The sequence below is a fragment of the Pyxicephalus adspersus genome, chromosome 3, assembly GCF_032062135.1.
Source record: "Pyxicephalus adspersus chromosome 3, UCB_Pads_2.0, whole genome shotgun sequence".
Taxonomy (NCBI): Eukaryota; Metazoa; Chordata; class Amphibia; order Anura; family Pyxicephalidae; genus Pyxicephalus; species Pyxicephalus adspersus.
The window spans coordinates 102,019,321-102,046,878 of NC_092860.1; the positions used below are offsets into that span (position 1 = coordinate 102,019,321).

Sequence of the window (27,558 nt, forward strand, 5' to 3'; positions counted from 1 at the left end):
CAATTTCAAAGTGTGGCCATCCTTCTTCAACAGATGTGACAAAGGCCAGCTTTCCTTCCAGCATTTCTCCATCAATAAAATTTCCATACAGTGCTGTTCTTCCATCAGGATAGACATAGGCAATCTTATTTCCAGTCATTTCCCCATCTTCATTTACCTCTCCCACAAGGCTACCTCCATCCTATAGGGGAAACAACCAAAACCTGCTTTTGTCAAAGTAGTTTAGAAAAAAAATCATCAAGATATTTTTTGCAATCACTCTTTAGGTAATTATATGCATCTCAGATAGATGAAGGATGGTTGGACAGCAAGACTGATTTGTGGCCAATAACTAAACTTGTTCAAGTACAAATAAAAATTATAAATTGCATGCACAAACGGGTTCAGTTGGATTGTTTACAATGTTCTCTGCAAAATATTTTTTAGCTGGTAGTGGAAATCTGTAGCTGAGCAGTCAAAACCTGAATGGAATGCTGAAGTTCCACTGTTGGAAGTAGAAAAGATACCAGGTAGAAAAAAGATACAAAGTATAAATCTTCCATACTTGGCAGGCAGAGCTCTGGATAACAGCTTTCTGTACACAGAGCTCAGTCTAAGTGGTTGGGCAACTAATGAAAAGTGCCAGGAGGTGCACCCGGCTGTAAGAGTTTGGGGAGCGGACTGTGATGCAAGTTACTCAAACTCTTCATAAGCAGCAATCTTCACTGTCAACACAAAATGTTGGCTTTTCTCTGTTTGACTCACAGACAGTAGTCATCAGGACAGAAAGTGAAGCTACCTGCAAACTTCCAGAACCGAAATCTACTACTAAATAGGTATGTTTATTTTATTTAGCAACTATATCAGTAGAAGGTCATAAAAAAAACACTTTAAAATTAGGGTAACCTATGTATCATGTTCACTCTGCATTGTATAGGGAATTCTATAGAATTCATCTGCTACTGCACGATTGGGTCTTTTTAGTGTTTACACGTTTTCTTGTGTTCATATTTTCTAAGTAGATGCTGAAAAGTGATATGTGTATATAATCTTACTGGGTAGTAAATCCAGCAGATGCCGTGCCGAATGTTGTCTTTATATTGACCTTTAAAAATCAATCTTCCATCTCCATCAAACTCCTGTGCTGGCCCATTCAGCTCCCCATCCGCATATGTGCCATGTAGGACACCTCCATCCTCATATGTATACACTCCTTGTCCTTGTAAGGCATCGTCCACATAAAAACCTTCCAAAGTACTGAAAGAAATTATGTTACAATTTTTTAGACCTGAAACTAAAACACTGTGCACTATATTAAAAATGTTCTCATGAAAAGTGGGTACCCTCAATTGCCTGCACATAACATCCTAGTTGTCCATCATAGTATTAAGGAAAGGACTGAAAGGTGTGTACAAGAACCTGATGGGGACCACTTTCCATTAAAGAATAAGTAAACTCCAATACTCTTCACTCATTTTCTGTCTTATAAAAATACCATTGAAATAGTTTTGCATTTCTGAAAAGTGTCAAATATACCATTTGATTTGAAAAGACAATTAGTGAGTGGACAACTTTCTGTGTTCTATGACTGTGCACAAGGAAGGATTATAAAAATTAGGAAAAAAGAGGAGATGAGGAGAGGTCAGAGATCAGTGGTTTTTGTAATCAGAAATTATGTAGCCAGGTGGATGATCATTATAGTACACCAGACAGGAAATGAGGTGTCCTCAAGATATCTGCAGCCTTTAAATTTTGTTGTGTAGAAGTCATAATAAAACGGGACTGATTACTATCAACAAGGGGGAAAACAATGTACAAGGATGCAAAAAGAAAAGTACAGCTGATGTTCAGCTTTAAACTAACCTGACTATGATATAAGGTATCAAGCAATCAGAAAAATTCCAGTCAATATAACTGTTTAATGTACAGCGCTGCATATTATGTTGGCACTATATAAATACTGTTTAATAATAATATTACAAAACTGTGATGCAGTAAAACACTGTAAGCCCAAGAACCATACTGATGGGCCAACATGAACAAGATCAATCATCATGATGGGCCAACATTAAAATGCCAATATCTAACAACTATAGAAACTAAAGATATTTTATAGTTATCTTGTTTTTTTTAGTTTAATGTGGGCTCTGCCATTGAAGGAGTTGTGTATTCAATGTACTCACAGGCACTACTAATGTACTCTTGCTTTCTAATTATTACCTTTGTTGTTCTGATTTGCTTAGAATTGTTGAACTAAGGAGCTTAGATAAATAGAACCAACATTTTTTTTTATAATTATATGACAGTGCACAATTGTAAGAAGCTGTCCAGAAAATTAGATTGAAGGCTTGTATGATATCTTTTGATCTGGATGACACATTATTTTATCCAATTCACACCAGTCCTATTCATGGAACACATTAAAATGCATTGATATAAAGATTTACAGCTCTCAATTTTAAAAGCTTTTCAGCACGGGTTTATAATAGGGTGTAATATAGTTTGTCAATATGATGTGCATGTCTACAGTCCTTCACTCACATAAAGCCTGCCATTCAGCAGTTTCAGCTGCCCAGGCAGCAGCCCAAACAAATGCATGTAGATCAAAAATCTGCACTTGGTGGCAATGTTCCCACAACCAATACACTTGCTCATTCTGTTTTCTCCATTAGTTCTGCTGGGGTCTACTTGTCAATGCTTTGCTTTCATCAGGCCATTGCATAAAAGGCAAGACATGTCACTAATTAACAGACTGGTCCTCTCCTCTATGAGTTATCAAACAGTATTCCCTATTAACTAAAGCCACAAATTTTCTGTACTGTCTGACAGTTTGATTAACATTAAGATTCAACAGACAATAAAAGAGTATGTACGAGTATGTATGTAACAGTATAGGTTCTTTTTTTTGGGGGGGGGTTGATGTCAGGCTTTTATTGCTGAAATTGTTTTCTGCTGGAGCGATTTATGCTATGTATTCTAGTGAGCGTTGTTTCTAATACAGAAAGAGGTACATATGATGGACACCAGCCTTTCTCCCTACCTATGGTCCTTCAGACTCCTATGGGGATCATCTATTGTCATTGTCTATTGTCTGGATTTTATCCTCCCAGGTATCCAAGACTCTTTAGGATTTCAGGAACGTTTAGGGGTTTACATTCTCAATGAGTTATAGACTTGAATATTGTTTTGAATATTGTTGAGGGGCACAGCTTTCCTGTCATTCAAAATACATAGATGAGCACTAACCTCCCATCAAAGAAAAAGAATTTGCCACGGCCATTTTTCTCTCCATGTACAAAGTGCCCCTCGAAGCGATCTGTGGAGCTGTAACTGACGGTGCAGAAGCCATGGGGCAGACCATCATCATCCAATTGTCCTACAAAGAAACACACACACACAAGTCACACAAGACAATATATATTTTTGTAAAACAATCACTCAAGGAGCAAAACACACCAGTTTTAGAAGCACTGTAGTCAATACAAAAAGCAAGGGTACATACTTTTATATATCTGTACATACTGTGTGTGTATGGCTTTAGTCTGTGTTTTGTATTTAGCACTGTATTAAGTTTTTTGTTATATATGTACTCCACTACAAAAAGATGCATGCCTCTCCTCAGTAGCCATGCTATGTCCTATAATAAGCACTGTCCTAACATCCACCAGTATGTCATATTGGCAGCAACACGAGACAGCAGTGCACAGAGAAGTTCTGGCTCTTCTGTGCTAACAACCATTTGACAAATCCTCAACATAATGTCCATGTAGCCAGTGTGCTGCTAACAAAGCCTGTCTTGGGAAACTGTGCCATCTAGCATGTTCTCTGTGTGTGTGTATATGTGTGTGTGTGTGTATGTGTGTGTGTGTGTGTTTTTGTTTTTTGTTACCAAATAAAAAAGTAGTTTTATTTATACATTAAATATTATTTCCAAATTTTTGTCAAACATAAAAGATGGGAAAGTGGAAAGTAAATAGCAAACCTTGCTATATGAAAAGTGATTGAGGTTCCTAAATATGCATTTGTTTAGAGCAAAAATCTGTCTCAGACATTTCCAAATCTGTCAGGGCTGAAACACACCTTTGCAATTTGGTGCATTGTGAAAATGTATTCATTCTGAATGGCACTCCAATGCACTCTGAGGAAGGTCCAGAACCCTCATGTAGTGGCACACTTTGCACCTGCCTATGTCTGTCCCGGGCACACAACAATTTTGTGCTCAACTGATGTCAGTCACAATACACAGGACCCAAGTGCATTATAATTTGTAATTCTGGTTGGAGGAAGTGGGGATCATGTCAATTGCAGCTCTCACAAAATTAATTGAAGACACACACAACTTTTCAATATTTACCAACAAATCTTATCGTCCAAACATGTTTGATCTTTTACTGAATGCACTTCAGATTACCTGGCACATCTGATTGGATGTGATCGACCTTTGGGTGCTAGACCTACAGTATTTGCAATGACTGATTTGAGTCTATTTGTGTTACCGATTGTCAAATGTCCCCCCAGTGCTTATGACACTTTCATAATGATGACCATTGTCTAATAAAAGACAACACTTCATGTGTGTGATCAGCTCCATTTAACATGATCACAGTACTGGACAGTACTTGAACTGTGGTAACATGGAGCTATACCATCTTTCCAGCCAGAGCTTCTAGCAGTAAATCCCTTTACCCATCATCATCCTAATCTCTGTCTGTCTGCTGTCACAGCAATGTAGTAGATCTCTGCTGTCTACCAACAAAGAAGATTACTGTCTGTTGTGCATGAACTGGGTCAAAGATAATTCACAGGTACACAAAAACAATCAGCTTTACCTTGTTGAATCTGTGTGATAATATGAGGTCATCTGTAAAGTGGACCTGTCATGTAACAATAATCTCAATCTACCCTCCTCCATGTAATTTACAGCAAGTCTGATACACTTGTTGGCTACTCTGGCAACAACACAAAAACTGGAGATGTCCTGCTTTGGATGTGTTCATTTAGCAGCAATGAAACAGCAGCTGGAAGCAGTGGAGTGTTCAAATAATTCAAAGGCAGAAATAAACAAACTGCTGCTGCAGACTTGTGTTTCAAGTTGCAAGGTCTGGGGCCATCATAGTGAATTGAAGTAAATCATTGACACAGAATAAGCCAGAAAAGAAATCTGCACTCATTCATACACTTCATTTATTTTTAAATGTTACCTTTGATGTCAATGAAAACATGTAAAGTAGATGGTCACTGCCACCAGGTCAGAAATAGACAGGAAATGTTATATTAAAGTGTTATGTTTGTCACAAGCAGAGTAGTCCAATAGTGACACTTGTTAAGTGGGACATTTACTCACTTTATGTTGTGTCACTGGTGGAGAAGTTCACATTTCCTTAATGAACACACAAACCTTCAATATGTAAAAAAAAAAACAAAAAAACAAGGGGTTCTGTCTGGTCTTCTCCTCGTTCTATACTGCAGTCAGTAAATATTAGGATGTATGAGCATACTGTGTACTATGGCATAACATGAACTTGTGTACACATTTACACATAACAGGTAAAACTACATTTATATATGTAATGGGGCTGTTATGGAATCCATAACAAGGAATATGACAACCAAAGCCATATAAAAGGCCCATAACACATACACACTGGTGTAGTACACATGTGTGGGTTTACATTACTGTTTGCTACAACAGTACAAATTGTACCTGTGCTATTTTCAGCAGTGCAGCGCAGTGAGATGGAGGTGGTGTGTTGGGTGCCATTCAGGAGGATTGGTAAGGTAAAATGCAACGGAACACAAATATGTGAACGGGAGCTAAGGGGAGTCATTATAGAGCAGTGACTCTGACATTTACCAAGCAATGATTGCACAAGAATCCTCCTGGTCCATGTGTTATAAAAGACCAGGATTTTATTCCTCACCAGTGACTGGTGAAAGTGGTATTCACTACTTATAAAACATGCCAAGAATACACAGATGTTGTAGTAATGTGTACAGGACATTTATATCACATCCAATACAGAGAGGTGTAAATGTCCCCATCAGTCCTGGTGTAATCAGACTACAAGGAAAGCTTTACACACCCCATGTTGTACTTTGTATATGTATAACTGATTATACAGATTATAGATTCACATAACAAGGAGCTGTCATTACCAGGGCATAAAGTGAGAAATGATTGTACAGAGTTGGCTGGCCTAATAAAATAAACGCAAACACACAGCAATGCAGGGACTATAGCAGAGACGTGGCCTTACTGGGACAGACAGCACTATTTTATAGGTAATACATACCATGGGCTCTATTTATAACACAAACATTCCCTTGTGGGAATCCTCTAGCTCTACGTATTTATGGCAGTAATTGATTCCCACCGGGGAATGTTTGGGGGAATGTCAGATTCCCTGTTTTATAAATGTATCGCTATAGCTTAATAGATACTTATCAAGAAGAACAGTTCCAGATATTATATAGAAAAGACAACAACACAAGCCCAACTCCCTATGTAGCAGCCAATCAGAATGAACTATTCACTGATACAATAAATCTGATTGGCTGATGAGGCCCCCTGCACATTGTATAAAGCAGCGGTGGGGTCTGATGTCAGCAGAATATTTACACGTGTCAGCCCGTGTTGTCACATCATTTTCATCTCTTAGGTTGTAAACTGGGGGCTCATCTTCTCCTGTCACAACCTGTACTTGGTATACATGCATGCATCTATTTATTGTACAGCGCCACGTTATATGCTGGTGATTTATACAGAAATAATATTATGTTGCTGAATTTAGGTGAAAAGTTTTAGGTGGAATGTCAATCAGTAGATATAAAGATCTCATACGATTAGATGGATCATGGCAGCCCCAGGAAGTGTGTGATGCCCCCAGCATGGGGCTGTAGGATGTGTGGCTGCCCCCTAACATAAACAAAGCAATGCATGCCGGGTAATGCCCCATGGATGGCACCGGGTGGGGTGGGCACAGCACTAGGCCGGCAGAGACAGCTAGCCCCCCTCACACCCAGCACTGATTGCGCAGATTCTGTCCTTTTGGGTCCCTGGCTGGGGCTCTGAACACATGGGGTCCCTGCGCCACATGCAGCTTGTCCCTTCTCAGGGGCCCCACTTTACTGCCCCCCTCCCCCCATATGTAACACTTTCACTGCCAATGTTCCCTAGTCACGCATTATGTACACGACCCCCCTTCCATTCTGGGTCCCTCATGTCTGCATGGAGTGCGGCGAGAAATGTAGACACAAAGCACCCACCTTCCACCGTCTCCTCCACGTTTTCATCATCGCTGTCCATGGCTTCCTCCGCGACTGACAAGCAGCAAGTTACTGAGCCAGCCTGAGACTCCCTGGCGCCCCCTCCCTCCGACACCATGTATCGACACAAGGACGCCCCCTACGGACATACGCGGCACTGCACCAGCCCTGGAGCTGTGTGCATGGAGCTGTGTCTGCTCACTTCTCACTTCTACTATCTTATCTATAGGGAGAGGGTGACATCAGCCTGCACAATGCCACCACCAACATCCTGACACTTCCCAGAATCCTGACAACTATTCCCATCAATGATGGCACTGGGGGTCACTATGGCTTCTCATTTCTACTATCTATAGGGAGAGGGTGACATCAGCCTGCACAATGCCACCACCAACATCCTGACACTTCCCAGAATCCTGACAACTATTCCCATCAATGATGGCACTGGGGGTCACTATGGCTTCTCATTTCTACTATCTATAGGGAGAGGGTGACATCAGCCTGCACAATGCCACCACCAACATCCTGACACTTCCCAGAATCCTGACAACTTTTCCCATCAATGATGGCACTGGGGGTCACTATGGCTTCTCATTTCCACTATCTTTAGGGAGAGGGTGACATCAGCTTGCACAATGCCACCACTGATGCCCTGCACTTTCTCTGACATTTACATTAGCAATGGCACAAGTGGATTACTATGACTTCTCACTCACTGCTATCATGTCTTTGGGTAGATGGTGACTGTCCAAGGCCAAAACCTGCAACATCCCAGCATTTTACAGATTTCTGACATCTATTCGTATCAGTGGTGGCACTGGGGGTTCACTAAGGCTTCACATTTCTAATATTTACAGGGAAATGGGGAGCAACTGCAACCACTATCCCTATGCCAGCATTTCCCTAAATCCTAACCTTTATCAGTAATGGGACTGAGACATTCACTATGACTTCTGTGAAGAATTGGTCCCTCCTTCATGGTGACATTTTTCATAATGCATTTTCATTTATAAGGTTTACAATATATCTTTTCCTATGGTCCTTTACCCACCTATGTACACTCAAGCTAGATTTATACTGTGCAGCCTATGAGAAACCATACAAATGCCAATAAATCATACTAACCCAAGTAAAATGTTTAGTTGTAAGCATGCTCTTTGCACAGGCATTGGAACAACAATTATTCTTTTATTGTATATTGTGATTAGTAGTTTTTCCTCTAAGTTATAAAGCTGTATTTAATGGTTGTATAATATAACATTCTTTCTGGTGAAACTACATCACATTTTGTGTCAATGTTTTCCTGTTGTTTTCCAATTAAACTGCTGTAGATAAAAATACAAGTATCAGTCACTAAGCTGATAACCAGAACTAGAAACCCTGAATGTTTAAAATGAAAATCCTCCTGCTAAGGCTAGAATGAACCATTGAACCCACCCAAAACAAGATTACACTGTCCTTTGTGCCAAGCAGTCACTGGGAAGATACCTTGCAAGGAAAGCAATGATATGTTCCTAAGTAACATATTGTTAGTGAAAAGGCTAACCAAGCAATGCAATATAGTAACAGTCAGAGGTAATAGGTCCATTATGAAAGGAGGCCAAGTACTATCTAAAGGAAAAATCACCAATGAGCTGTATCAGCTGAAGCACTGTGCAGTGGGTAACAATGTCAGAAAGAAAAAACATTTGATTTCACGCTTGGCACTTTAATCTTGGACAATCCCAAACCTTTGAGGAAATGAACTGAAGATTAGCATGACAGTGGCACAGATATTGACCCATGCAGGTAAACAATGAAGTGTACCTACAGCATACAAGGAACATGATCAGGGAATCTTTTTCCAAAATTAGCAACACCAAAGCCTGGCAGCCACCTAATTCGCTTTGATCAATGCTGTTCTATAATACCTCAGATGTTTGCCCATGTTCATTGATGACTGCACAAGGCTTTTATAGAGCAAAGTTATAGTTCCAGATATCCTGCCCAAGTAAGCAATAAATTTGGCAGAATGCACAAAATATTTCCAACTGATGATGGCACAGAGTACAAATGGCAAAACACAAGCTATTCCGAGGAAGCATGAAATTATATTCCACACTACTGTACAAAATGATGCTGCAGAAAGATTGAACCACATTTATGTGTAAATGGATGATGCATGGTCGTATATGGATATGCCAACCACACATACTGGGGAGGGGCAATTATGACAGGTATATAGTGTTGGCAAAAGCACTTTAGGGCACCCATTAAAAAAAAAGGCTAAAGTATCCATTATGATCTTAAACTTCTTTAACAGTTTCCAAAGGACCCAAGACAGCCACCTCATCTGCCTACCTTGCAGTCCTGCCCTGCTGTATCACCAAAACTACTTACCTGCAAAACAGCACAACCAACCCCGTGTGAAGCATGGAATGGCGAGAAGCCTGACTTCATCAAACACATTGTAATCTTTGGATGGAAGAAGCATTTTGTATGCTTCTCGTTAGGAACACATATCCTAACGAGAAGCATACAAAATACGAATCTAGTGCCAAGGATGGAATATTTGTTGGCTACAGAAACATAACAATCAGCAGAAGTGTAACTATAAAGGTAACTGTATGTTAAAAGCCTCACAGAAGGACACATCAATGTGAATTCAGTATTTTCAATTGTTTGCAACTCTGTTTCTCCATTAGGCTAAGTACACATGTGCAATAATTGTAGATCTTTCATGATCCTTTCCAATGACAAATGACTGCATGATGCATGAACGAAGGCTGTACATATAGCACTGTTCTGCTCTATGGAGAGGGGAGCGGGGAGAACGACGGAGCGGCACCCTGCTGTGTTCTCTCCCCTTTACTTGCATTATGGTCATTCCTCATCCATTGTCCGTGGATCCACCAGAACGGTCGCTCAGACAACGGACGATGAGCCCTGTACACACGCAAGATTCTCATCCGATATCAGCCAATAATCGGACAAAAACCATTGCATGTAGCCGTAGACTGGACAAAGCTTTGTTCCATGATCAATATCCATCCCATTGCTGGTGTACTTTGGCCGCTGTATGTTAACACAATCTATAGCTGCTGCCAAGAAATAAACCACTATGATTATCACCAACCGTTATCAGTGTATATTTACAAAGGAGTGATAACACTAGTAGTGTATGATGGTTCACAAACCAATGTTGAAATCTAATAAAAGTCCATATATTAAGAAGAAACCTCTAGCTCTAACTGTACATTACAAGGTAGATTTGCAATTAACTATCACACTGTAATAATTTATGTACAATGGAGCTGCCATGTATAGTCTTCAAGGACATAAAGCATCGAAAACTTGCAGGTGGCCAAGGGTTGTGTTCTAGAATAGGCATCTCAGGAACAATTTTTTGATTCATTTTTAAATTGTGGCAAGAAAAATCAACCTATAATAACGTTTTTGGCTGAGCTGAGTCAGAGCCTGTTGGTTATTGTGAAGTATGATTTTTATGAATGCGTTCACTTTAAAAGCAAACTCTGTATTCTGTGATGTTGCTGAACATTTAACAGACTCACTTTAATAACAGAAGACCGTGTATTCAGCAGCACTGAGTCAGCAATGAGTATATATATATATATATATAAATATATATATATATATATATTTGTGAGTTAGTACTCTTTCCGGAAACAGTCTGGATTAGTTGACTATACTAATAGTCAATATTTCGTGTTCAGATTTGGGTTTGTGATATGTGAGTAATGCTACAACAGATGGGAAGAATGACTTCACTTGTCTTCTGATGTCACCTATCTAAGAAGATATTCCCAGCAATATAATATCCATTTGTGTTATTTCTTAGTGTGCAGACATCTGAATGCATCTAAGGTTCCATTGTTTATAGTCTTGTACCTAGAGGCCACCAGGGCATTCTATATTAGCTCATCCTCAAAACATTTATTGAGATCAGTCCCTTAATGTATTTGTATTATATTAATGTGAGCTGCAACATTAAATAGAAATCAAACCTTTAAGTTTTTGCTGTTCAATGAATGAATCAATGAAATGCATCAAACTACATGTTAGCATGTTCTGAAACACACATTAAAAGGGATTTGACACATCACTGTGCAAACTGATGCATTTTAATGTATGCATTTCAAATGGAAAACACATCAGGCAAAAAACACACCAACATGGAAACGTGTGAAGAAGCACCATGTTTTAGCGTACTGGCGTGGAGAACAAAAACAGTTCACATTTCATATTGTTTTTACATCCTTTAATTTAGATTAAACAGGCTGTTACTTGGAATAGCAGCAAATGCCAATGCATGACAACGCAACAGTCCAAAGCAATTAAAAAAAAGAAATAACAGGAGAAACATAGGTATCAGCAACTTTTGTTTGGTTTACCTTTTCAACTGCTTGTTAACAGAAATGTCTAATTATCCAATCATATGGCAGTGACAAAATGTTTTAAGGAATATAGATGCTGTCAAATGACCCATTAAATGGAACATCAGAATTGGGAAGAAGGTGATTTAAGTGACTTTGAGAGTGACATGGTTGTTGGTGCCAGGAGGGCAGGTCTAAGAATTTCAGAAACCTGCCGTTCTGCTGGGATTTTTATACACAAACTTCCTAAGGATTTACAGGGAATGGTCAGAAAACAAGAAAATAACCAGTGAGCAGCAGTGCTCTGGGTGAATATGCCTTGTTGATGGTAGAGGTCAGTGGAGAATGATAGAAAGTTGACAACCGAAGTATGAAGAAGAGCATCTCTGAAAACACAATATGGAATCTTAAATCACATGGGATACAGCAGTAGGAGACCAGAATGGGTGTCATTCCAGTATTGATTTATTGGCCCTGATTTATTAAAGCCCTCTAAGGCTGCAGAGAATACACTTTCACCAGTGAAGCTGGGTGATCCAACAAACCTGGGATGGATCTAGTCCACGATTCAAAGCATTTACTAGCAATCCATTCCAGGTTTGCTGGACCATCTAGCTTCACTGGTGAAAGTGTATTCTCTCCAGCCTTGGAGAGCTTTAATAAATCAGCCCCAACATTCTGCTGGTGGAATTTGGCTTCAACAACAGAAAGCATGTTTGTATCCTGCGGGTTCAGGCTGGTAGTGGTGTTATGGCATGAGGGATATTTTCTTGCCACACTTTAGGCCCCTTGGAAACAATTAAGCTTGATTTAAATGTCACAGTCTATCGTAGTATTGTTGATGACCATGCCCTTCCCTTTAGGACCACAGTATAACCATCTTCTAATGGCTACTTCCAGCAGGATAATGCATCATTATTAAAATGCTCTCATCATCTCAAAATGTTTTTAACATGACAATGAGTTAATTGTACCTAAATGGCTTCCACAGTAACCAGATCTCAATCCAAAAGAACACCTTTGTGATGTGGTAGAACAGGAGATTCACATGATGGATGTGCAGCCCACAAATCTCCAGCAAATGTGTGATGCTATCATGTACATATTGACCAAAATCATTAAATTATATTTTCAGCACTCTGTTAAATCTATGCTATGATAAAAAACATCAGTTTGGAAGGCAAAAGGGGGTCCAACTTGGTACAAGCATGGTATACCTAATAAAGTGACCAATGGGTGTGCGTTGTACTTTCTTCTGCTCCATAAATGAAATTAGATTGACACAGACAATTTGAGATATCCTGATAGCAAAGGGTTAGGAAAAATCCTCTATGGTGACATGCAACAAACCACAATTTACACCAAGGATTACTGTGCGTTGTGCTGCACTGCTTTGGAAAAATACTGCATGTCCATTTTCTTAAATGTTTTATGTAATGCCAGCCCATTCATTAGAACGAGCTTCATTAATACAATGCATTACCGTGAAAAAGAACATATATTAACACACATTAATTAACATGACACACAATGAGATGTAATATAGTCCTAAGACTACTATTAAATAGACTCAGGGTGGGAATAAGAACACTTGGCCATAGAAGGCAAACACAATTTACCACCTATTCTATGGAAGGGACAATTTTCTGTGGTCTATACAAAGTGTCCAACACAAAATATACTGCAGTGATCAGGTTATGGTGGAGTTGAGTGTTACTTACAAGACAACAAGCTTTATGAATAGCTAATGCTAAAGAAGGTGCATTTTGAGAAGTGAATTCTAAAGCAGAAAGTACTTTGGGAACTGAACAGGTAATTGCTTATAGGCCTTCCATCACCACCAAGTATCCTTGTCATACATTTCTCTTTAACAAATAAAAACAACACACTTTACTAGTTTGCATTCTTTAAGCATTGAGATCTTTGCAGTTTCTGCATGTAGTTGCATGACATCTCAAAGCTGCAAAGAAAGTAAATGATACTTTGCAGATAGCTGTATAATGCACAGTGTCAGTGTCCCATTCTGACCTAGGGTCACCAGACCAACTTATCTTTGTTTGCAAATGTCCCTCTCTCCCCCCTTCCCCCCAGCCCAGCCCTTCCCTGCATGGATTAAATGTAGAGTGCTGAGCTGATATGCCCATTTTACATATGAGCAATATGGCTTAGTTAGTTAGTTAGTTCGTTTGTTCGGTAACACACATCATTCAACTGTTTACAGAAAAATAAAAGAAGCCTTCAAAGAAAAAGAACATGGTCCCTACAGTCAAATGGAGGAGGTTCACCAATGTTTTGGGGTTTCTTTGCTGCTTCTGGCACTGGGAGTCTTACAGCATGACAATGACCCCAAACATACTTTTAAAAACTGGGAATACACCCAGAAATGGTTAAAGACAGGGTGCCAGAAAGTTCTGAAGTGGTCATGGAGCACCTATGGAGAGATCCAAAAACAGCAGTCGGGAGATGAAGTCCTTCAAATCTGGGAGACCTGGAGCAGCTGGCAAAGGAAGAGTGGTCCAAAATTCCAGTAGAGAGATGTAAAAGGCTCATTTAATGTTACAGAAAGCGATTACCATCAGTTATTTCTTCCAAAGGCTGTGCTACCAAGTATTAAGTTGAGGGTGCCAATAATTTTGTCCAGGCCATTACTGACGTTTTGTGTGGAATGTGTCAGATTTTTTTCAGTGCCAACAAAAGAAATAAACATGACAATACCAAAGCATTTGTAATTGCAACAATTTTCAGAGCAAAGTGGTGCATTTTCTAAAATAAATGCAAGGGTGCTCATATTTTTAGCTATAACTGTAGGCTGCTACTCTAGCAACACGGGCATTGGATTTTTTTCTTCATTTTTAACTTAAATTGTCCTGTTAAATACATGGCAGCTGCAATTACTACCTTTCTTTTCTTTAAACATATGTTACTTGGTTATGGAGCTGACCCACAGAGTTTAATATTGATATCACTAACTGGCAGATCCATAGATCGATCTTTTGGTATTCCTAGTGTGCACATTGTTCTGGGCCATTGACTCCAAATATTAACCCCAGTCAGTCAGTTTAACAGCCAGCCCATTAACTTTTTTCAGAAAGAGGCCAGAAATAAAAGCCTCTGAATTTCTTTCATGGTACCTTTAAATTAGGGGTATATTTATAACCAACTCACTAGAAGTTGATTGAAACAATTTGAGATGGTTGCACAATTTTTTAAGCTGAAGAAACAGGGCAAATATTCCTAAATATTAATAATTAAAAAAAAGCACAGATGGTCAAATTTAGTTAAAAGGTGATTACAAGAAATGGATAATTGTACTTTAGTGTACCTGAAAGGGATTTGGCAGACATAGGGGAATGTATGGGGATTAAACTACACGGTGTAATATTATCGTAATTTTTACAAAGCAGCTGGTGATTTTAGAATAGTAGAGGCTGGCATTCAGAAAAGAAACATGCCAACTGAAGTCACAGTGACATAATACAGTGGGATGATTATATAAATATTACCCTTTTTAATACATTTTCTTATATTACCTTTCTTATACTGCAGAGATAAGGTAGGTATATTTGTAATCCCAGAGTATCACTGTTGTTGTATCTTTAATGACAACTCTAATTGTTGGATTAGCCATCACTTTCAGTCAGTCAGGGACCAAGGTCACCAGGACAGAATGAAAAGAAAAGTTCCCTGGCGGGGACAAAGATAGCTGAAAAAAGAATACAGGAGGTCTAAGTGTACAGCCTGTGCCTGTGTACAGCGCCTGTGTCATCTGAACCACCGTTCTGGCAGATCCACTGACAATGGACGACGAACGATCGTAATGTAAGTGAAGGGGAGAAAGCACAGCAGGGTGCCGCTCCGTCATTCTCCCCCTCCCCTCTCTATAGAGCACAACAGTGCTGTATGTACAGAGCTCATTCATGCTTCGAGCAGTCGTTAGTCGTTGGAAAGGATCGTGAAAGAGCCTCTCCAACAATTATTTCATGTGTGTACATACAGTAGCCTAAGCCTTCCCTACCCTATATAAAATAAAAACCAATGTCTTTACCTGCATGTTAATAAGAAAAAAAACTGTTAGAATGATGACTGTATGTGCAACTTTAGCTGCTTTAAAAAATTACCTGTACATATATAATAATGAGAAAGTATATTTCTAATGAATTAACCTTGGGTGCTGTGCCAAAAAAGGTAGAGATTAATATTGTTGTATGCTGCCCTAGTGCTGGGCTCTCCGATTTACCAGCTTGTAATGTCTTATGGTGTCTCTGTATGGAGGCAGCTGGTAAAGGCAGGGCTTTTCTTCCACATAACAGAACCTACAGAAAAGAGAACAATGTTTACCCCTAGTCCCAATTAAAATTTCCTGGGACTATAGGTCAGAGGCAGCAGTGCCTTAGTTCTCATACTACAGATATACTACTATAAAACTGTAGTCACAGGAGAACCTGGGCACATTTACATACCAAGAAATGCACTGCTTTATTCAGGTAGCATTAAGGACATAGGTATATTTTAATGTTACTGTTAAAAAAATTAGAAAACCTTCACTTTTTAATTAAAATGCCTATATAACAGGTGAGCACATTTTTACTTGCTCCTAATAATGCCTGTATAGTAAAAATCTTGTTTCCTAATAAAACAAATTATAGGTACAAATTTGTCTAACGCTGCTCTTCATTTTGCCAAACATATTTTCCAAATACAAATGATGATATATTTAGTATGATTTGTTCTTCAAGTGATCTGATTAACTTGTGTTTGGATTGCTTGTGTATTTCATAACTTTTTTATTACTGTAGTTCATTGAGAGGCTTGCTAGTGTTGCAATATAATATTTTGCCACCAGAGGGAGACAAAGCTCTCTACAATGTCTAAAAAAGTGCCACAGACCAATTTAACTGTTGCAGGGATTTTATAATGAAAACTGATCATGCATAAACACATTGTGCCCTTTGGAAACAAGAAACTACAATTTTATAACATATAGCTCCCATGTCATATTCATAGACCAGTCAGGTCAATATATATGCTTCACTTATCAAGCATTAGATACATTTTGAAATTACTAAGAAATGAAGAGCCTTGAATAAATCCTAAAATTACCAAGAAAAAAAAAATACTGGCAGTTAAAAACATCTTTGGCAACCCATCAGATGTCTGCCAATGGTTCTTGAAAGCCCTGAAACACAGACACTGTAATATACAAAATCTGTCTTCCATTCCTGAAATTTTTCCACCCATTCAATTAAGCTGAATTGTAGATGAACATAAAGAACATATTTTAATTCTGCTCTGAATTTGATAATGCATCATTACATGTATTTTTTAAGGCACATGAATCACAGGGGAAACATAGGTGACAGTAGAAGTTCAAGTAAATGAAGATTGCTGGATGCTCTTGGGGTAACAGGAAACATTTTGGCTGATTGAAGTTACAGGAGGCTCTTGGGGTCATGGAGGACACAGCCAGCCTTTAGGATCACAGAAAAAATTCAGGATCACGGAGGTCACAGCTAGTTTTTAGGGTCACAGGAGACTCTGAAGATCACGGAAGCCACTGAAGGCTCTTAGGGTCATAGGAGACATTCAGGATCCCGGAGGTCACAGGAGACACTCGGAATCAAGGAGGTCATATGAGACTCATGGAGGTCACAGGAGACACTCTGGATCATGGACGTCACAGGAGACACTCAGGATCATGAAAGTCATAGCTGGTTCTTAGACAGCATAAACTTGTGTATTTTTGTGGCTGGAAACGATCCTTCACAATTGTTTCTAGCATCAAAAGAGTGACAGATGAATGATTTGTCAAGACAGATCCATGAACGACATCGTGCAACCGCTGTGCACATTCTCAGGTTCTCGCCCGAAAATGAGCTTGACCATTTGTATTGGTCAAGAATCATCTCACGTGTGTACATAGCCTTAGCATCACAGGAAACACCCAGGATCATGGAGGTCCCTGGAGGCTCTTAGGAGACACTGAGGAGATCAAAGATGATCACAAGGGAGACTGTACTGTTGTTGTGGTGGGTTGACAGTCCTCTAAATTGACTAGGCTGCTTTAACACAATGTAGGTTAGTGTCTAATATAACACACATGGACTATACAGGTGTAAAGGGACCATTAAAGCACCCTACTGCTTGAACATTATCATAATCATCATCATATCATTATCATCATCATAATACATGAATGTCCATAGTATAGGTACAATGCACTTTAATAGCATATATTCTGTCTTTCAAAATTGCACAACATTTTCTGAAAACAGTTTTTAGTCATTCTAGCTTGTGGCAGGCAGATTTGCTGAAGAAGTAGATCATGCTTACTTTACAATGTCAATATTCACTTAGCCTAAAGGCTAGATCAGTTATCCTTTATGGGCCCACCTCTGACTTAACCTCCTCCCCTCCATAGGTGCATACTTACTACTACTTACCTGAGGACCCGCCGTTTTCACATGAAACAATCACGATCAATTGTTGCAGGCTATAAAAATCTAGTGTACGTATTTAACTACATTCAAGCCAAATGAAGAAAAGTTTTTGATAAAAGAAAATGCCTTTCACTGGCTACATGTAAACACCAAAGGTTGAAAGAGTTTAATACTGTTGTAGTTTATTAATTCCTTCTTTTGGAACCCAATTCCTTTGTCCCCGTTTTCTTTCTAAATTTCTCTTATTGTTATGGTGTGGAGATCCTTATAAAAAATTAAAATATTTAGCCTCCAGAGTTGTTATATTGCATTTACTTCCTTACCATCCTTCAGGTTATTGCAATAGGAATTATTATATCCTAATATGAAAGAACAGGACCACTACAATGGACATTTTAGCACACTTTAAAGCTGTGTACACAACTCACAGATAATTCAGAATAAATGCACCCTGTTTATTCATTGTTAAAGTGTAATGGGGCACCATTCATGATGAATTGCACTGTGCTTTGTTTTTTGTGTTACCCTGTGTTGAAGAAACATACGATAAAACACATGCTTCATTTTGCATTACTGCATTGCACAGATCTCCACCTCATATGATCCTTCTTGTGCTTTATTTCCTGATCTATGTGATCAGAAGGAATGAACAATTGTATGTGTTTGCCTTAATAATATCTACCTACTAATGCCCCTCATCTTTTTTTATACATTTCAAATATTTTCATATTATGTAAAAGCAAGCTTTGCTGGTCCTTCCAGTTCTACAACCAAGTGGTTGTAGGAATGCTTTTACCCTAATAGAGAAAAACGTGTAAAAGGGAATGTTAACATACCAGCAGTGCAGCCTACTAAGGTGTGTCCTGGTCGGTCAGCTTGTGTAATTCTTTTTGCTCGCACACAGAACCTGAGCTTGCTTAATAATGGGTGACAATTTATTACTTGTTGCTGTTATTTCCCTGATTTCTGCATGTCAGCAAGGTAAGGTAAAACATATCAGAATGCTATATGACTACGTCTGTCTGTTGTGAATGTACAGAACTGATTATATCACATCCTTGTTGAATGTGTTCAAACTAGCAAATGAACTGCAGACCAGTGTGTCACTTCCTGCCTTGTTCATTTCATAAGGACAATGTTGTACTATCACGTTATATTCCTAAGGTTTGTATTATCACATAATAGTGTATTACACCTCACCTCACGTCATTTGCACTGCAAGAAATACAAGCTGTACATTTTATTGTGTTGCACCTTTTTATTTTAAATGCATGCTGCATAATGCATACAGGTGAGTTTCAGCACATTGTACTTTGATCAGAATGGATCCTTACTGCTGCATTGCTCAGTATGAAAGGGTGGCAAGCTAACAACTACTCGCTTGCTGACTGCCACTAACACATTCCAGTACATAAGGTTCTAGAATTCCAACCAATATGCCTGCCAGTGCACTCTAATTTGATCCATTGTTGCTGATCACAAACAGTGTTTTCACTATTTTGTATAATATACAGTTCACAAAAAAACAAACAAACACGGTCACTAAGCTGGTTTAACCTGCACAGGGATGTTACATGGCCATAGCTTGGGTTGCAGCAAGGGGTCCAATTGTTCGTTCAAAGAACATGACTAGGGTAGAGCAGAGGAAGCCATGAACTGGACCACCAACCAATTTAACCTTACACCCCTTTTTTCAACTTCCACCAAATTACAGAATTCTAAAATTGTTTTCTTTCGTACAGGTCCATGAAATCCCCCATATTACGTTTACCACATAACTATCTCCGGTCACTAACAAGGCCACTAGCCGCTAGCACCCTGCCTCAGTGACAATGAGCGGATAACCACCTCTGATACCTAGCCCCCAAAACAACCAAGTGTCGTGTAGAGCCACCCTCAACAAAGAGACCCTGACGGGTCTCACCCCCTTGTTTTCTTACTTCCCCAACACTTTAACACTTTCATGGACCTATGAAAGAATGCCCACATGCTGCCATGACAACTTCCAGAACTTCCCAAATTATACAAGGTGGGAGCTGCTCGCTGGCAAGATAACTGCTGCCCCCTACACCCCCTGACCCTTTATTTATACCTTCATTTTTTCCCTCCCCTAAACAAAATGTAGACAATCATCTCACTATCTCTTTTTCCTTTCCCCGCACTTTCCTGGTTTCCCTTCTCACCCTGTCATGCGTCCCTGCGCTATATGCTAGCTACAGGCCTACATTCTATTTCAATGGATGAAGCCAGGTGTGCAGGTTGTAAGATATACAATGCAATGGAAAGACTTTACAAGGTAGTAAACCCCTTCATCACAGGATGTGAAAATGACCTAGAAGGGAAATCATAGGGCTATAATCAATATCAAATGTGAAACACCGTCAGTTCCTATCGGTAAAAGGAGTGTGCATTTGTAATACATTCACTTAAATGATGTACATTCATCGAGATATTCATCACTATCCAGAGGAAGACTATGTTGACCCATGGAAGTAGTTGTATCAATAACTTTCTACTGTGTGAGCATTCCTAACTGAAAATAGCCTGAATGTATTGTATAGGGAAGCCTTATCAGTATATACCGTAGTTGTTAGTAAATCTAAGGCCGATTGAATTGTCATATTGTAACATGTGTAGCCAGGGTCAAAACGGTTATATCCAAATCGTACCTCATATTAGACCAAGGCTTTATTTCCATGGGTTACTGTGATCCTGTAAAATGATCACAGTGTCTGTGACTATTTCCTAATAAGTAAACATCCAGAATCAATATCTCATTTACAGAGGACTGCTAGAAACTAGATTGTATCTCTGACGAGCGGTGTCATCAGTTGTCCTGGTAACGTTGTGTAAAGACTTGTAATTGTTTATTTGCAGATTAAGCTGAAAAAGCTGCCATTCTTTGATGATAACAAACCCATAATTTTAATAATCATGCAGAACACATAAACTTCAATTGCGTAACAATCTACCCATGTATTACCTGTTATGTGATTACTATTATCTTGTATTTATATAGAACCAACATATTACACACACACAAATTTACCATAGTCAAGTCACTGTCAGAGGAGCTCACAATTCAATATCCCTTCCATAGTCATAGTTTAATGTCTTTAACATAATCTCCCTATCTGCACATTCTTTTACCAAGATAATATAGCTAGTTCACATATACCTCTAAATTATTTGGAGACCCACCCCATTGTGAAGTGGCCATACATTTCTACAAGCAGGAATTTAAGCTCGGGTAAATGCTACATATTGCCAGGTCTGATAGACCACACTGTCTGGACACAAAGTTCATTGCTTAACGTGAATGACAAATGTACCCAAAATATTGTCAATCTGTTCTACTTTTGTCCTTCTAACATTTCTGTTGGATGTTAGCAGTTTTACAGTAATATTTGTGGTTATTACCTACCAAAGTGACTTGTGCGAAAAGTGTTTTTCATTTAATTTCTATCTACTTGTGGGTGATAGGATATTATGCCAAGCTCGTAGGGAGTTCCAGATCAAAACACAAGGTCATGCCTCCAGCAGTCACAGGGCCTCCAGAGTTTGAGAGAACCTTCCGCGCACAGTAAGTAGCACCTATGTTGGCAGAAATACTAACCATTGCCAGGTTCTCAGAGCTGAAGGCTAGCCTATTAAAAAAAAAAAAAAAAAAAAAAAAATTTTTTTTTTAAATATGAAGTTACCTTTAAAGTGCCAACATCTATGAGAGACTAAATTAATAAACCAAGAATAAAATAAACATGTATGAAACATCATTGCTCAACAAAGAGGAAACTATATATTTGTTTCTTACATATTTGATTGCTAATAAAATTGTCTCCCATTTGTATGGTGGCTTTTGTACCTATATATATATATATATATATGTATATATATATATTTATATAGGTACAAAAAATAATAATATATATATTATATAGATATACAGGTATATAGATGAGATATATTTACAGTGCCATGTGTGAATGGAATGTAGTAAATGCAGTGAATATATATTTTTTATTTTTAGGCAAAACTGTGTAGAATTCTACCCAATATTTCTGGTTCTACTTTGGACAGCTGGCACTTTCTTTTACCAAGGTAAGGTAGCTGGTTGACTTATATATGTCATATATAATGGTTTGAGATCCACTCATAATATAAATATATGAACATAGACTAATGAATTTATTAACTATGCAAATAGACATCACTGTATTAGCTGCTTTTAGGGTGAAATCAGTTTTCTATTTCTTTTGGTCATTCTGGCATTGAAGTATCTGTGCCTATGTTTTTATAAACTTATTCAGGTTTTATGATATGCAATGTATTTTACATTATGGTAACTTTACCATCAAGGGGTCTTTTTTTATTGACATTCACTGAAACATTCCTTTTTGGAGAATACTGCTAATAAAATATATAGACCTGGAAGATTTTTCAATAAGGAATATTTCAGTAAATATAAATCTTTATAAATAGACCACAAGACTGCATTTAAATTAGTTCATATGTGTTTCCTAAAACTTCTTTGGGGGTAACGCCATTGCACGCAGGTCATCCTATAGCTTTGCTGTTGTCTTTTATCTTTCAGAGGTGGCTGCAGCATTTGGATTGCTGTACATATTTGCACGTCACATGTACTTTAAAGGCTATGTTGCTTCTTCTAAGGGCAGGTAAGGAACTGAAAAATGCCTTTCAGTGTCATGTAAAATTTTTATTATGTAAAAGTTCAAGCTCATATCACTATGTAACAAGACATTAGTTCAAGCCAAGGACACGGACAATAAAAGCAGAATTTATGTCTGAGAAAAAATGTTGATTTTAACCCAACCAAAAAGGTGCATGTAAAGGCAACATTATTTAAAATTATTAAATAACTTAAGAATCAAAAGGAATCCCATGAGAAACAAGCTAAACTTTAGTTTGCCCATACTTGATACTGTCAGGAGATTTTATATATCTTTCTTAACACACCCTAACTCTCAATCCACCAAAGAAGCCCAGTCGAAAATGTCTGATACTTCTAGTATTGTGGACCATTCATACCCATAAAGGCTCAATAGATAAGCAATTAATCAATACTTAGTCACCCACTTTGACCTTTATCACCTGTTTGCTCCTCCTTGAGTGGAGGCAATCTTTTTAGCCTCTTTTAGATATTCGAAAAGGATAAAAAGGGGGCGAAGGAAGTATTGTTGTACTTCCTCCTGGAAATCAAAGTTGCTTACCTAAGTCTGGGAAAAGTACAGAATTGGTTTTTATAACTTAGGCAAACAGCTTTATTATAGTATATTTCAACAATATATTTTTGTTCTAATACCAAGAAAAGTCTCTGATGTTTTGTACAATGCCTTATAGGATAATTATGTTTTTGTTGCACCTGTAACAAGAATGTCATATGTATGAATTACGTAAATCACACAATTGTATGTTTGCTTTTTTTTAGGATCCCAGGATTTTATCTCAGTCTGATCTCGTTATTCCTGTTACTTTTTGTCGCCTTGCTTGGAATTACAAATGGCCTCCTTAAAAATTACTTGGATATAAATATCCTAAAAACGGTGAAGCATATTGTATAACCACACAAAAACTGTTTATAATTTTGGTTTTAAAAACCTATATAAATAAACACTATTCCCTCATTTTTTTATAAAGTCATTTAATCCTCTACGAGTTTAATTATCGTTATAAGTAATTGATTTATTGTTACAAGCACCTCTTTCTTTCAAAACACCATCCTATAATTTACAGAATAAATATGCATTAGAATTTGCTGCAGCACATGTTCACTGGGGTATGTTTGCAAGGCCTCTTGGGTTGCTATTCAAAAAGTTTCCTTATGATTGATTTGCACCTTTTTTTTCTTCAGCTGAACATCCCAGTCACCTTTCTCTGTGGAGATAATACTATGAAAATTCCATAGTGATGTCAGTAGGTACTGCCATCTAGGTTTGCTGAGGCATAAGATTACATTGACTTGATCTTCCAAACTTTAGTAATATCAGGCTGTGATCATGATATGTCTATCTGTATACTAGCTGGGTTTGACTATCACTATTTTAGCTCTGGTGACAGGGGCTATCTTCAAAGTCATAGAAATGCAGCAAAACATGCCTTGTCTGGTTCCATAACCACTCTGTCATCATGATGGTTGTTCACTGTGCAGAGGTTCTGAATAATTACTAGTACACTCCATAAGGAGTGATGGACTTTGCTGCGTATGGCTTCCAGGTTGCTGCCCAAGGATACAGATGGATTGTACTGGCAAGTTGACAAGTAACAGCTGATACTAAGAAAAATCAAAAGACAAGATCATACTCAAACAAAACGAGGGTTGACCACAAATGGGGATCCCCCAAATTACCACCAGTGGTCCACGAGAAAATTTTGGTGGTCCACAGAAAAATTACCCTTTCCGTTACCAATACACATACACATGCAATTACCCTCACACAATCCCCTTCCCTGGCACTCTCACCTACATTCAACCCAATAATTCATTCACACTCCGACTCCTTTTTTTCCCTTCTCATTAAATATTTTTCCATCCCTTCCATTAATCCTTCAATTCCATACCCCCTTCAATAATACTTTATCCATCATACTAATTCTTCCATATATATTCCTCACACATCCTACATTTCCTCTTCCCATCCCTACTGATCTTTTTACCAAACACATTCATTCATTAAGAACCCCCCATTTGGCGAGGACAGAAGTACCGTCTCTGGCCGGTGCCCCCCCCCAGCTTGGTCCTACTCCTGACCCCACTGATCACGTCCCCCGTATAAACACAACTTTTGTTGTGTCCACAGCCCTGTGCTACTGTCCCCCAGGATGTTTAGCAAGCAGGTGTGAGCCTGTGATGGGAAAATGAGTGGGTTCTGGCATCATCACGTCACTCTGGGGGAGGTTTCTTCCCCTTTGAGTGACACATGGCTGCCCTCACATTGGCGGTGTGCATTCCGAACCTGGCGCATGTGTACTCTCTTCTTCTACTACACGTCTTTATAAATAAATCCATATTAATGGTCTGCGGGACTTAAAAATTATGAATTTTGTGGCCTATTGGAGACCACTGATCCAGAGTGAGTATCCAAGGGCAGATATCTAAACCACTGGACAGTCCATGACTGTGGAAGACTCCATGTCAAACCCCTAAATTCCAGGTATGAATGCATCAGGATTGAAAAAAAGCACAACTACAAATTTTATTGATCTTGCTTAAAGTCTTGGACAATCCGCTTCCCAGGACATTGCCAAAATGTAATGTGACAAAACTGGAGAGCTCTGTGATCTTGTTAATAAAGCCAATATGATCTTGTTAATAAAGCCAATATGAATATAGAATGAGACAATGGATACCCCCATGCTTCAACACTATGGCTGACCAAAACCTATAAAGAAGTTTGAAGATATACCTTTAAGAGCTAATAAATTTCCAGTACTTTAAACCTAGCAACAGTTCCTAGGAAGAAATTAAAACTGTCCCACACTTTCACATAAATAGCAATGTCCCTCCTATCGGATCTCTGGGGATTGTAGTAAGAAGTGTGTGTAGGGGATGGAAAGAGACATAGAGAGACAGACAGAAAAAAAACAGAGGTTGGTGGAGTTTGGAAAAGAGAGAAGACATAATGGGAGACAGAGAGCAAGAGTGAAAAAACTTGAGAAAGGAAAGAATTTGTACAGTGTGTAGGTTTTAGGTGTTAGGTAATTGCTTATAAATTTAGTTGTTGCTATCCACATATGGTTTTTAGTATTTTTGCATCTGTCTAAATCAACTATGTTTATTATATTGTGTTGTGTTTTGTTCATCTTTGTTATCTTACTGGAGTATTGGGTTGCTTTGTCCTGGGTTTGTGCATCACCCACATACATATTTGACCCCTAGCTGCCCCAATACATTTTTAGTTTTTTACTGCCCCACAGAAATAAGCAACATTCAGCAAACACATTACTTGATGTGGCAGATTCAGAAGGAGGTCCTGATGGCATCCTGCAAGTGCAACCAAGTGGGGATAAAACTATTCCAATATGTATTAATATTTTTTTAATGGCTATTGTGAATCGCTGATTTGAAAAGGGACTGAGCCAGTGCTTGTTCCACAGATTTACCCTGCACAAAAAAGAGGACAAAAGTAGATAATGTGGGGGCTTTTTTACATGAAGGGCACATTAATTTCTTCATAATGTTTCAAAGAAAAAGAACATTACCAATGTGTTTATTTGCAGAGTTTTATTTTAACTATGTTACCTTGTCAATTATTGCTTTACAAATTGTTCGTACTAAAATAAATAATGGTAAGATTTTATTTGCTAAATAATGTAGGTCCTAGGCCCCCACAATAGCAAATCTTGCTTAAGCTTTATAATGCAGCGATACAATGTGCATTAGTACAAGATGAAGAATTCTCATATTTCCTCAAAAGTGTGGTTTGGAAGGGAGCACTATTGTAAATTTGAGCCCCAACAAAATAGTACTGCCAGTGTGTTTTACTAACAATCTCCAATCCCCTCCTTTCCCTTCTACTGGAAGATACAGTGCTTTGTACATTTTCATTTTCTGGAAACTTTGAAAACAAAATATATTATTATTGTATTTCTGTGCTGGGTAATGTCAGGAACTATTTTTAAGTAAGAGGGCTTGCCAAGGCTTTTTTTTTTACTAAAATCTGGCAAAGTTACTAATTCTACTGCTTTGTTTTCCTGCATTATACTGAGGGGCGTTGTTATAAATATTGGGCCATGCCAACACACTTTTCCCTTAATAAATCTCCAGAAAGAAGATTGATTCTATTGCATTCATCTATTGGACAATGCCAGGCCCCATAGAAATCATGATGCACTGACAACATAATTGTTCTACAAAATTCCCATTCATAAACACTGCTGCTACAACTTATTCTACTGGAGGATATGGAAACTTGCTGTACATGTGAAGAGCTACTCCATTTCTCTAGCAAAGCCTTCAAAAATAAGTTGCTATGATAGACATTGCAGGGTCTGGTCGTAAACATGAGGCCTTGCTAACATTTTTTACACAATATTTTCCTGAAGAATCTAGTAGTTTACTGTATCTATCTATCTTTCTATCTATATATCCTTTAATTATGTCTTCCTGCTGTCATGCCAAGATCTGACCAGCCAACTTTCATTTTGCTTAGACTCATATCCTGCTATGAGCTCTGCCTGTCTGCCAAGGTTCACTGCAGGCCAGGAAACAGGACCATAAGTAAATATGCTTAGATTGCCATTAGAGAAAGTCCAACCAGAGGAAGGAAGATAGGAAGGATAGATTTGGTAATGACAAGGACTTTTCACAAGATATACATTTATATATATATTATACAGATATAAGACCTCAGATTTATGTCTGTTCATTAGGCGGATACAACTAAACAGATGTCCATACTGTGCATTAGACTCTATACTAGATATGTCTGTTTATAAATTGCATGAGATATGGCCTATTTTTTTGGGAAAGGCACATATTCCTCATG

General features: G+C 38.4%; 2 protein-coding genes across 2 annotated transcripts in view; one reads left to right on the plus strand and one right to left on the minus strand.

The window, feature by feature from the left end:
• The window catches only part of SETD7 (SET domain containing 7, histone lysine methyltransferase), a gene marked incomplete in the record, with an annotated part of 13,282 nt that extends 5,948 nt beyond the window's left edge, over positions 1–7,334 (minus strand). Inside the window, 4 exon segments of the mRNA XM_072405846.1 lie at positions 1–181; positions 1,035–1,236; positions 3,226–3,355; positions 7,246–7,334. Of these exon segments, the coding sequence (XP_072261947.1) occupies positions 1–181; positions 1,035–1,236; positions 3,226–3,355; positions 7,246–7,285 (553 nt within the window).
• An 11,554-nt stretch (positions 7,335–18,888) lies between these two features.
• Positions 18,889–23,697, plus strand: LOC140326866 (microsomal glutathione S-transferase 2-like). The gene is made up of 5 exons (XM_072405847.1): positions 18,889–19,036; positions 21,539–21,638; positions 22,083–22,153; positions 22,647–22,728; positions 23,502–23,697. The coding sequence occupies exons 1-5, from the start codon at positions 18,979–18,981 to the stop codon at positions 23,632–23,634; spliced, it is 444 nt and encodes a 147-aa protein (XP_072261948.1). The 5' UTR covers positions 18,889–18,978; the 3' UTR covers positions 23,635–23,697.
• The last annotated feature ends 3,861 nt before the right edge of the window (positions 23,698–27,558 follow it).

Excerpts from the sequence above, each read along its gene's own strand:
- LOC140326866 (XM_072405847.1), top strand. The coding sequence starts at position 18,979 with ATGGGTGACAATTTATTACTTGTTGCTGTTATTTCCCTGATTTCTGCA. Across the intron at positions 21,639-22,082 it reads GAGAGAACCTTCCGCGCACA|GCAAAACTGTGTAGAATTCT; the intron begins GTAAGTAGCACC and ends TTTTATTTTTAG. Across the intron at positions 22,729-23,501 it reads GTTGCTTCTTCTAAGGGCAG|GATCCCAGGATTTTATCTCA; the intron begins GTAAGGAACTGA and ends GCTTTTTTTTAG.